Genomic DNA, 12257 nt, shown 5'->3' with positions numbered 1-12257 from the left:
CCTGGGTCTCCAGGATCGCACCCCGGGCCAAAGGCAGGCGCTAAACCGCTGCACCACCCAGGGATCCCCTGCTTTTAACTTTTATATGCTGGCCACCACTGGGGCTTTTCTCCATAGCTTGTGCATCTTATACTAGAATGGATGTAACTCCTTCAAGACTGCAGAACAGGACTGAGCCAACTGCTGTTCACTCATGTGTCTTACTTTTCCAAAGAGCACAGCATGCAGAGGTCAGTGTAGCAGCAGCCACCCTCCCATGATATTTATAAAAATACTGCCAGCAGTTACACGGGCAAAAATAACATTTCCAGATCCCAGCACAATCCAGACCTATATTGCAGTTGCCAGCCAATTGATTTAGGATTCATCTGGGGAATGGAGAAAAGATAAAGCTTATTGTCTGAGCTCATCAGCTTACCCATCATACTGTGCAAGTTAGCCAGGGTCTTGGAGTTGGGAAAATTCCAGTTGGGAAAATTTTCTGCAAAGAGGTTAGTTGTGCTTCCACATGCTCCTCTTGCAGAAACCAAAGCTGTGCTGCAGTCACTATTACCACGAAGATGGTGCTTTAGAGGCTCAGGAAAGGCACACTCACATAAGCTTTCCTTTTCCACAAGAGGCATAAATATTTCTTTCCTGAAAATATCTTCTTACTATATGAAGTCTAACCTGGGCCATCTACCCAGAGCTCAGAAACAAGATATAGGAGAAAAAATTAACAAAAAATTCATTTGATTTCTACTTTCTAAGCTGAGCTTAAGAAAATGCCAGGTCTGATGGGCTCCATTCCTGCTACTGGCAATGGGTCTGAATTTTATGCAAAGTACAGCTGCTCTGGTCCCCAGAGAGTTCCTTGTGACTCAGAAAAGAAATTTCTATCACCATCCAAAGCTTGATTCCAACTTAGGCACTCTTAGTTTCTGGAAAGCCTGTGATGACTGAATGAATTCCCAAATGAATCTATTCTCTTATTAAATTCAGCTACTGTGGTTTCCAAGTGCTAAATCAGCCTGCACAGCTACAATCTCAAACCAGCTGCCTCTTAGTGACACCTTAAACCAGCCATGGTGAATACTGAACTTTTCATTTTTCCTTGTCATCTTTTTAGTTCTGGATGGTGCTTCTTATACTATTAACACCAGTATATTTGGGGTTCCTGTGGACCTTTCCTATTTCACATCCCAACCTCTGCAATGCAGGTTTAGAAAAGGTATGCCTGCAGGAAAAAAGAAAACAGATTACAAAAAAGTATATGTTTGTCCTAATGCCCAATGCCAGGCAGGCCTAGGCTGGCCGCTCTGTGGCTCAACTGATCATGTAGACCAAGCTGCCATCTTAGGAAAGAAAGGACAGGAAGGAGATGGCTGAGTCTCTTACCAGCTGAGAAGCAGGCTTGCCTGGTTTGCTGAGCCATGTGACAGCAGAGAGGAAGCAGAAGAAAGCCCACTGTGTAGGTGCAGGAAGTGAAAGAGACATGTGGCTTGGTTACTGCCTTTAGAGCATGGTATCCTCCCTCACCCAGTAGTAAATGTGGAGCAATGTGTGTCTCCTTGGCCATTCCATCAGGGTAGCTATTCCTCCTTGTTTGGGGGATACATATTAAGTGGGGCCATATGAAAGAGGGACTAGATATGTCCTCTCTTTCAATGTTGTTAAAGGTATTCTCCAACAATAGGAGTGGCTTCAGTCTGGTAGCAAAAAGAATACCTGTTCATTGCACTGTCCTATCTCTTTGTGTTGTCCCCACTCCATACACCATTAGGACTAAGCCATAAATCATCGTGTCTCTCTTTGAAGTGTAACCCCTTAGAAAAGATGTATCTGTAAGGTGGGAGTAAGGAGTTCTGACCAGCAGGAAAGATTAAGTAGAATTCTCACTGGGGAAGAGGTTGGAAAAAGAGGAGGAAGGTGGCTGATAGGGAATGTGGTTAGCATGGGGTCTTCAGGGACCCAGGATCCCTTGTTCCCCTCTTGGGCCTGAGTTTGAAGAAATGAGGCAGTGATAAGGACAATTCTGACTCTGAGAAGTCATTGCCATGCAAGTGACCTTGATTCAGCAGGGGGTAAATACAGCAGAATGGCAATGGAAATGGCCTTCGTTTAGGGGATGAGGGAGCCAAAGTTCCTATTCCTGTCTCTTTTAGCTCCTGGCTGGCATAGAAGAGATATACACATAAATATTTTTAGTTTGTTTTAAAATTCTGCTTGAATAAATTTGCCTATATACTTTTATAAATTTAGCCTTACATAGAAGTTGCTAAAATAGTTCAGAGTGAGAAAGCACACACAGCAGATTCTAGGACTATCTAAGCCCATGCACTTTATCAGTAGCTGGAGGGAAAGCAGAGGCCAGCGAGGCTTTATGGTCCACGCCTGCCTCCGTCAAACTTTTTCTCTATGTTAAGGTGACATTTAGGCAAGAAGGTGGAGAAAGAAATCCTGAAAGATTAGCATTTCCCCCAACAAACCAAGTTACCTTTAACTGGCAAGTCTAAGTGTCCTTTTTTTGCCTCCCCTCCCACAAGCAGAAGCACTTGAGAGCGAGGCAAGACCACTAGAGAATAACCTACACTTCTATAGCAGCACCCTTGCAGTGTATTGAGTTGTACACTAATATATATATCGTTCTATTTCCAAGACTGTATGTCCTAAATCAGCACCATCTCCCATATTCAAGACATATTTATTTGGGCACTCATTATACCAGGCACTAGCATTTACTCATGCCCCACGCCCGTTTGCCCTCGTCTGGGACAAGCGAGCACCAGTCGCGAGTCTTGGACGTGCCCGACTGGCACCCCAGCAGTGGCTGAGAAACCCTTCCTTCTCACTCCTATTGACAAGCCTTAGGTTGAAAGCACTTGGTCCTAAATTACAATCGGGTTGATTTTGCACTTCCATTTCTGAAAGTAGGAATAATAAACCTAGCCTTTGTTTTTTGCCTTGTACTTTTTTATGTATGTATGTATTTTTTTTTTTTTTTTTTTTTAACAGAAGAACTGGGTTATTGGATTCAACGAGAAAGATGACAACACAGGATGGAAACAGATATCCAGCCATTGGGATCTGGGCCCCGAGGACAGCAGGAGCTGGGTGAAGTCGCCAGTGCACCTCTCTTCAGGCTTCCTGGCGGGATGGAGCTTGAGGAATTTTGGCTGTGCTCAGAGTCGCCCAATTCCATCCTTCGCGGGTGCGGGGCAGGGACCAAGCCCGCTGCGTTGTCACACAGGCTTCCTCTCGAACCTAGGATTCCCATGTGGTCAAGCGTCAGGCTCGCTTTTACATCGTGATCGGAGCCTGTACTCGAAATGGCTGCGGACAAAGGCCAGGCCTTCCTCGTGACCAAAAAGCAAAGACTTTTGTCGCTGGCCTGCACGGAGGAGCGTCCGGAGCCGGGAGCCTCGGGGAAGGCAGAGGGCGGGGCGGCGGCGCCCGCGGGGCCCGGAGGAGAGGGCGCCCCCCCGAGGCGCGTCCCCATTGGCTGGAGGCGGCGATGGGGCGGGGCCAGGGTCCTGCAAAAGCGCTGGAAGCGCCTGACCTTTCTCAGCACCGAAGCCTTCCAGTCTCTGCGGTCCTGCGCTCTCCGGGCTGGCTTCCTGGGTTGCAGTGAGCACCAGAGTCCAGGCGGATTAAGACGGATATGGACACCGTCTAAGAGAGTAAGGTGCTAGTTCTTTCTGTGACTTGGGACTTGGGCTTGAGTTAGATAGGAACTTCTCGTGCGGTCTGCGCGGTGAAACCAATCTCCGTGCACAACTAAGAACCACAGCTCTCTGTGCACGACTCCAGCCACAGCGTCACTTGGCTTCCCAAACGCAGTTTGCCCCCAAATCGTGCTCCCTTCCAAAGCTGTTCCTTGTTGATGAATGCCACCCTCCCCATAACCTAGGTTCCCAAGCCACGAATGTGGGGTATTATTTCCGTTGTTTATCCCTCACATTCACGTTCAATTAATCACAAAAAACCTGACTCTATTTCCAAAAATGTCTCCTGATTTTCCCTCTCCAGGCTTTCCTCTGCCTTATTTGGTTCTTCATAATTTTTCTATAGTAGGTTTCTGCTCACCTTGTTCACATCTGATCAATCCTCAGTAATGGGACAGAGTGAGCTTTCCACGATGTTAAGATGTATAGTCTGCAGTAATCTTGCTTACAACCATTTGAAGCACTACATTAAGTGAAAACATCTAAACGTGATCTGATGGACTGGTTATTTCTGAGGCTTTACCACTGCCCGCAGGCCTCAGCTCCATCTAGCTAATATTTGCATTGCCTGTACTGTTCTTTATTTGCAGACCTCACTTAAGGTTATTGGTGTCTCATCTCCTTTGGAAATTTTTCTTTGTCCCCAGCAGGTTTAGGGTGTTTTTGGGGGCATGATTGATGTGATGTTTTGGGTGTGGGGTCCAGGAGCAGACCAGCAAGAGAGAATTCTTGAGATGTTTTCAGGGCAAAAATGTGGTTTTATTAAAGCACAGGTGTGGTGCCAAAGTGGGATGTGTCTCCATTGGATGGGGGTCCCCCCATTGTGGGGCGGCCATCAGGTGGAGGCCAGTGGCTCTGTGGTAAAAGGATTCACTTGAGGCAGAACAAGGGAGATAGAAGTTTATTGAGTATGCTGCACAGGCCTGGTGGGCAGATCAGCAGAGGAGAAGCTGTCTTCAAGGAGGTAGTGGGTGGGAGGCATTTTTAAAGGGGGAAGATAAGAAGGTATGGCAACATATGGAATCTTCCCTTTTTTGGGAACTGTGCCTAGCTGTAAGTAGCCCATTGGTTAGTTGGGCTATGGGTATTCTGAGGTGGGTCACCTAAAAGGCCTGCCTGTATTCAGCTAGGTGGTTGCTCGCTGTGGCCCTTTCTACATTCCATTGCTCAAGCCTTTTGGCCTAAAAGTAGCTTCTACAACGGAGACAAGACCCATGGGCTGAAAGAGCTCTACTGGGATTTTGAGGAGTGACTGATTATATACTTTTCAGTGAGTGGGGATTAGGAATATCATAAGTCTCTAAGGAATTTGGAAGCAAGGCTTCCAGGACTTTGAGATGTTAGCTGTTGTTAAGATAAGTTTCAGGAGACCCTTTAGATGTGTCAGTGGGCAATATGTTGGAAAGATGATTGCTAACATATTTTTGGGGGTGGGGATATAGATAAAATAAGTTTCTAAAGGGATTTTCATATGTTAAAGAAGACTTAGAGGATCCTGGTGGTTGGGCTAACATCAAGCTAAGAGTGCATTTTGCCTCTAGCCAAGTATTTTAATTTTTAAAATTTATTTTTTTAAATTATTATTTATTTATGATAGTCAGAGAGAGAGAGGCAGAGACAAGGCGGAGACATAAGCAGGCTCCAGGCACCGGGAGCCTGATGTGGGATTCGATCCAGGGTCTCCAGGATCGCGCTCTGGGCCAAAAGCAAGCGCCAAACCGCCGCGCCACCCAGGGATCCCAATTTTTTAAATTTAAATTGTAGCTAGTTGACACACAGTTTAATATTGGTTTCGGGAGCAGAGCTCAGTGGTTCCTCATTTACATATAATACCCAATGTTCTTCCTAACAAGTGCCCTCCTTAGTACCCAGCAGCCATCTACCCCAGCCCCCACATACCTCCCACCATCTACCCTGTTTATTTTCTATCCTTAAGAGTCTCTCGTGATTTGTTTCCCTCTCTCTCTCCTCCTCCTGAATGTTCATTTTGTTTCTTTACATCTCCATTGATAGAATATATATATAAATCACATCTTCTTTACCCATTCAACAATACATGGGCATCTGGGTTCTTTCCATAGTGTGGCTATTATGGATAATACAATTATAAACATCAGGGTGCATGCACTTCTTCAAGTGTGTATTTTTATAACCCTTGGGTAAATACTCAGCAGTGTAATTGCCTCTAGCCAAGTACTAACACTAAGGCAGTTAAGTTCCTTGAGCGGGGGATCCCTGGGTGGCGCAGCCTGCCTCCAGTATTTGTCAGTGGGTTGCAGGTTGTAAGATTTATTTTTTTTCTACATTTCTTTTACTCTTGTTCTCCACATCACTATTAGCAGACCTGTAGAGATTTGTCATATGTTTAATCATGCTGCATTGTTATGAAAGGTTTTCCTTTAATAACTTTGAATAGCTCTGGAGGAACTTACTCATCTGTAAACTTGTGCTTACCACCCTTCCTCAATATTCAAAAACAAAGATCATTTAGAAGCATTTGTTAAAAGCTTTTTTTTTTTTTTGGTCCCCAGAGATTCTACTTTGGGAGGTCACTGTGAGGGTTCAAGACTGTCTGTTTTTGACAGTTCTTGGATGATTTTCATGCATGGGATTCAGGGATCACATTCCAAGAAATCTTTACCCATTGGTAAAGGGCGGCTTTTTTTTTTTTCCTTCGGTGCTACACCTGAAAGCTATTTAAGGCTATGGGCTCCCTTCCAACAGCAAAAGTAGCCCTAAGAAGTCAAACCTCTTAAGGAAGGTCTCATAGCTACTGGAAGCACCCTGGACTACATTTCCCAGAGGTCCCAGGGACCCCGCGCAGGCGCAGTTGGAAAACTACGCTGTCCTTTCCCTTCCCCGAAACCGGCGGGTCCCGCCCGTCCCGCCCCCTCCAGTCCCCTTTTCCTCCGGGTCTCGCAGTGCGGGGTGCAGCGACTCGGCTGGCGTGTGTCTGTCGCAGCAGGCCGGACTCATGGCCTCGCCGCTGCGATTCGACGGGCGGGTGGTACTGGTCACCGGCGCGGGGGGAGGTGAGCGCGCGACGGCCGGGGCGGGGTTGGCGGGCGCCCGCCCAGCTCGCGCGCCCGGAGCCCCCGGTCCGACCCGGGGTGGGCGCGCGGCCCCGCGGCGGGCGGGCGGGCGGGGGGCCGGGCAACGGCTCTCTCGGGGCGCCGACCGTGCGGCGGGGGAGAGGTGGGCCTGGCCGGCGTGGAGCCCTGAAGCGCCTGGTGTCCCAGCGCCTGCAGCCCGCTTCCCGGTGGCAGCTTCCGCGTGCGAGCGAGCGAGGCCCGGGCGCAGGCTGCGGGTGCGGCTGCGGCTGCGGCTGCGGGACGGGAGGGTCGCGCTCAGCTCCGTCGCCTCCGCTCTTGCCGGGCTCAGGCCTGTGGGAAAGCCGTTGGCGCAGGAGTCCGCTCGCCCGCTTGCCCCAGAGCAGTGGAGATGGCCGCGTCCTGCTGCGGAAAGTAGCCCCGCAGGGTCCTGTCCCTCGGCCGGTGGCTTTAAGCCCTTGAGAAGTTCTTTAGAGAGTGCGTGACAGGAGTCCCCTCGTGGGAGGGTGTGCACCCTGCTCGCCTGGGTCTGGCTCCAGCTGTAGACGGAAAGGCCCCCGGAGTCAGGCGGGTGCCGGGGTGGGAATGAGGCCCAGGCAGGGGTTAGGGTGGGACCCTGGGAACCGGCCAGCGGAGACACTGCTGCAGTGGGCCTGGGCCTGGGCTTCCTGGGTTTCGGGAGAAGCAAACTGGAGGTTTGTTACGTGAAAAAACCCTGTTCTTGAAAAAGAAAAAAATTAAAGCCGCTCATACCCATGTTGATGCTCTGCAGTGCGGTTTTGCACCACTTCCCACCAGTGGGTGACCTCGCAACCACCAAGTGCAGGCAGGGGTCTTGACTTTCCTTGCTTTTGATTCTGTCACCTAATACATTTATATCTTTACATCTCCATCGATAGAACGGATTCTCATGCTACCTTTCAGCAGGTGCTTTTAGTATTAATTGGTGGCCAGGTATTGTATACTTACAGCTGTAGTCATCCTGAAATGATCATACATTTTTGGGAATTTTTTTTTTTTTTTTTTTTTTTTTAAGTAGGCTCCATGCCCAGGTTGGAGCCCAGCGCAGGGCTTAAAGTGATGACCTTGATATTGAGACCTGAGCTGAGATCCAGAGTTGGTTGCTTAATCCACTGAGCCACCCAGACACCCCTGGAAAACATTTTGTTGACACTTGGCTTTTGATAGAAATAATTAAGTGATGCCCTCGGTGCTTTAAGCCTGTTTTGCCAGTGAGTGATTCAGTGTGGAATATATTTTGCATCATGACCCAGGACACACATACAGCAACTATATTTGAAACAAGTTCATGACACAATACCTAGTAAATGAAGTGTGCTCTAAAATTTTGTTTCATTAACTAAGTGCACTTTGCAGCCTCCTCAATTGATTCTGTGAATCATTAATGAGTTATGAATAGCAGTTAGGGACTTAGTACCTCCCATTTATAGAGCCCTGCAAAACTTTCCCTCGCCTGGATTATGATACAGTCACTAGCTGTTGTCGATCTGAGGGAGAAATATAATTTTGTAGTGAAGTTGAACCAGTCCTAGATCATCATTGAGAAGGGGAGTTAGAGATCAAATTGGATTCCTATCATGGATACTATTGTCCTTCAGGTCTTGGGTTTCTTTTCTATTATTTTATTTTATAGAATAAAATTTATTTTATTTTATTTTATTTATTTATTTAAGACATAGAGAGAGAGAGGCAGAGACACAGCAGGAGGGAGAAGCAGGCTCCATGCTGGGAGCCTGACCTGGGACTTGATCCCGGGACTCCAGGATCACGCCCTGGGCCAAAGGCAGGCGCTAAACCACTGAGCCACCTAGGGATCCTCCAGTCTTGGGTTTCTTATTTAGAGATCCATACCCACAGAACTGAGGCAGTGCTGAACATCCCAGAAGAGTGTCCATGAATGCCTGTTGGGCTTGTGTCTGCAAATGATTCTGACTCCAAACCACTCCTATTCTACAGATAAAGAGAAATATATCTGCACTATTCAGGTCCTGTTGTTCAGCCTGAAATATAGATTAGTTTAATGGAAGACCTGGAAGGACAGTTACACAATTGTCCAGGCCTTATGTAAACTATTTTGCCATGACTGGTGGTGTAACGGTATAATAGCTGTTTATTGATTAGCTGACAGAAAGGGTTGTTGGGGACAAGACTTTAGAGTGGAAGATCTGGGCTGTGGAAGAAGGAAGGAAGTCCAGCCATTTTGAATTTCAGATGGTTATGAGACATAGATTGTGAAGTCATGGGAGAAATGTTGAAGTCATTTGAATTCCTTCGGTTGGTAAAGCTAGCAAGGGAAATAGCCTCAGAGGCTATCCTCAGGGGCATTGTTGTTGACCCAGTGAGGAGTGTAAACCACCAATGAGAACCTTGAACAAGCAGTCTGAGTTATGAATCAACTGAGATTTGACAGTGCTAAAGAAATTACGGTCAAATAAAAAGAGAGAAATGGAAGAGAAAGGGTGATGGGCAGTGAATTTAGATGTGGGTGAGAATTGAGACATGAGTTAAGAGATTATGACAAAACGGAGGCTCTTGGATTTGACTTTTTGTGCATCTTGACTGTAAAGCTGTGCCGGGCATTGTGGGAAATGCAGAAGAGTGACGTTTTCAATCTCAGCCATGGAGGACCTTCTTGTTTAGTTGGGGAGGCAGACTAATGGATGTAAACTATTTGAATAATGTTTATATAAACACATATTAAAACATGTAAGGACCTTTTCCAATCTGCTAATAAGCTAATGGTGTTGGAGGGAAAAGAAAGGAGACTGTCACTTTTTGTTTGTTGACTTGTGGATAGTTTATATGGGTCTTTATGATAGAGGAACATCACTTATATTATCTTTTAAGAGAATTGTATAACTTGATTTTAAGTTGAGACAATTCTCAGATTTAAGTTAGGTCTCTCTCTCTCTACGAGAGACCCACCTCATTCCTTTTATCTGATGATTTTTTTACTTTACCATTAATTTTGTGTTCCAGTCTTCTGGTCATATGCATTTGATTTCTTTAAAAACACAGTGTCAGAACAAGTGCTTCAGCCTTGATCTGATAAAATATGAGAAGACCTGAGTTATTTGTATTGGCTGAAGTCTCTTATCCATTCATAGTGAATTAACTTGTAAAATAAATTATTTGGTGATCTTTTTTAGTTTTGGAAAAACTTTCTATTTTGGATTCTTTTTAGAAGAGCCTGATATTGGGACGCCTGGGTAGCTCAGTGTCTGCCTTTGGCTCAGGGTGTGATCCTGGAGTCCCAGGGGACCTGGTCCCACTGTTGGGCTCCCTGCAGGGAGCCTGCTTCTCCCTCTGCCTGTGTTTCTGCCTCTCTCTCTGTGTGTCTCTCATGAATAAATAAATAAAATCTTAAAAAAAAAAAAAAACAACAGAAAAGAAGAGCCTGATACTTTAGCCATCTCAATTTGTTGTTTTTTGCTTCTTTTTCAGCTTAAATTTAAACTAATTAAATCAAGTAATTTAAACAAAAAAATGTATACATGTTAAAACGATTTAAGTAATATAAAAGTAGGCCTTGCACTCTTGGTTGCTCATCACATGGTTCTATTCCCCAGAGGCAACCTCTAATTGCCAGTTTCTTATATATTGTTCCTGAGATATTCTATACCTCTAAAACTTACACAGGCATATATATACATTTTTGGATAACAAATTTACACCATGTGCCTTTGAGTCAGAATTAAATATTTTTTGTGTTTGGTGATTCAAGGTTCAGTACAGGATACAGAAATCCCTAGATATTTGAAGCCAGAAGGGATTTAATATAGGTAGTTGGGGGGCGGGTGCCTGGCTGCCTCAGTTGGTAGAGCATGTGACTCTTAACCGCAGAGTCATAAGTCCAAGCCCCATGTTGGGCATGGAGCCTGCTTAAAATAAATAAAAAATAAACAACCAGCCAGCCAGCCAGCCACCACAGGCAGTTGGGTCCTTGGCACTTTCTCTTGCAATGACTTTTCAAACAATCAGAACTGGTTCATTAGGGGAGCTGCTACCTCTGAGGATGCTGTTGGAACTGCTACAGCCACTGGATAACCAAGGGCGTAGAGAATGGAAGCTGCCAGTTGGAGCTCCATCGAGAGGCAGCTAGATCAAGAAGTCGTCACTACATGCACTGTTTCTTAATACCTAGGAAGCTTCAAGGATCAGCTTCTAGGGACACCTGGGTGGCTCAGTGGTTGAGCATCTGCCTTTGGCTCAGGGGATGATCCAGGGGTAGGGATGGAGTCCCATACGGGGCTCCTTGTGGGGAGCCTACTTCTCCCTCTGCTTGTGTCTCTGCCTCTCTCTGTGTATCTAATGACTTAAAAAAAAAAAATCAGCTTCTTACAAACAGCAGCAGCCAGAAGTCACAGTAACGCTAACTTCTGCTTCATTTCCACCTTCCAGATATGCAAATGCATTTAAAGGTGGAACCCATTTCCTACCCTTCTACTTAGCTGCCAGGGGTAGGAAATGATAGGCAGGATAGGTGGAAAATACAGTTTTAAGCTTTCTGACCTCTGTAAGGTAGAAAAAGGTGAGCTAGATGTGGAGAGTATCAGTGAAGACCTTATCATTGTGATATAGGTAATTTCTTGCCAGTTACTTTTATTTTAAAATAGGGGTTGAGGGATCCCTGGGTGGCGCAGCGGTTTGGCGCCTGCCTTTGGCCCAGGGCGCGATCCTGGAGACCCGGGATCGAATCCCACGTCGGGCTCCCGGTGCATGGAGCCTGCTTCTCCCTCTGCCTGTGTCTCTGCCTCTCTCTCTCTCTCTTTCTCTCTCTCTCTCTCTCTCTGTATGACTATCATAAATAAATAATTAAAAAAATTAAAAAAATAAAATAAAATAGGGGTTGATTTAAATGGACCCCACAAAATTGCTAACATTTGCTCAGCTTTCTGATTATTATTTTTTTTTATAGGACTGGGCCGAGCCTATGCCCTGGCATTTGCAGAAAGAGGTGCATCTGTTGTTGGTAAGTTGGTAAATTTTTCTTTTTGACGAGTAAATGGAATATAAAGTACAATTGTCACAAGTCAGCCACCATCACATAATTTGTCAAGGTCAAGTTTCATCACTAATTATTTCTTCTGCCAGCAAAAATTTTTCTTGAGGCTGTCTCTCTAACTTCCTTTTTGAAGCAGACTAGTTTCACAGAATTTGCAGCTGAACAGAATTGATAAAGATGGTCAGGCATTCATTGTATAACAGGAAATTCTTGAATTTGGTAAACTGTGAGCTGTAATTTTTTGAGATAGAAGGCTGGTGCAAGATGAATCCCTGCAAGTAAAATATATTGATAAGAATAAGAAGTGCATTTTGAGGACTAGAAGTTTGGAGTCAGAAAATCCAAAGCATGTTTGTTTGTTTTTAATCTCATCAAATTTTTTCATTTGGGAGCTTCTTACAACAGATATTTAAAGTGTTAATTGAAGGGGCAGTTGCATGGATTTTATTATGGATCATCAGTTGGAAGATGCTATAT

At 45.6% G+C, this 12257-nt stretch overlaps 1 protein-coding gene across 1 annotated transcript in view; it reads left to right on the top strand.

The window, feature by feature from the left end:
* The first annotated feature begins 6573 nt into the window (after window positions 1-6573).
* The window catches only part of HSD17B4 (hydroxysteroid 17-beta dehydrogenase 4), a 93661-nt gene continuing 87977 nt past the window's right edge, over window positions 6574-12257 (top strand). Inside the window, exons 1-2 of the mRNA XM_041761292.1 lie at window positions 6574-6736; window positions 11694-11747. Of these exons, the coding sequence (XP_041617226.1) occupies window positions 6679-6736; window positions 11694-11747 (112 nt within the window). The 5' untranslated portion in view covers window positions 6574-6678. The remainder of the gene's footprint in view (window positions 6737-11693; window positions 11748-12257) is intronic.

This window comes from Vulpes lagopus, chromosome 7 (assembly GCF_018345385.1).
Source record: "Vulpes lagopus strain Blue_001 chromosome 7, ASM1834538v1, whole genome shotgun sequence".
NCBI classification, from domain to species: domain Eukaryota; kingdom Metazoa; phylum Chordata; class Mammalia; order Carnivora; family Canidae; genus Vulpes; species Vulpes lagopus.
The sequence above is the reverse complement of the archived record's forward strand: the minus strand, read 5'-3'. Positions and strand labels throughout refer to the sequence as shown.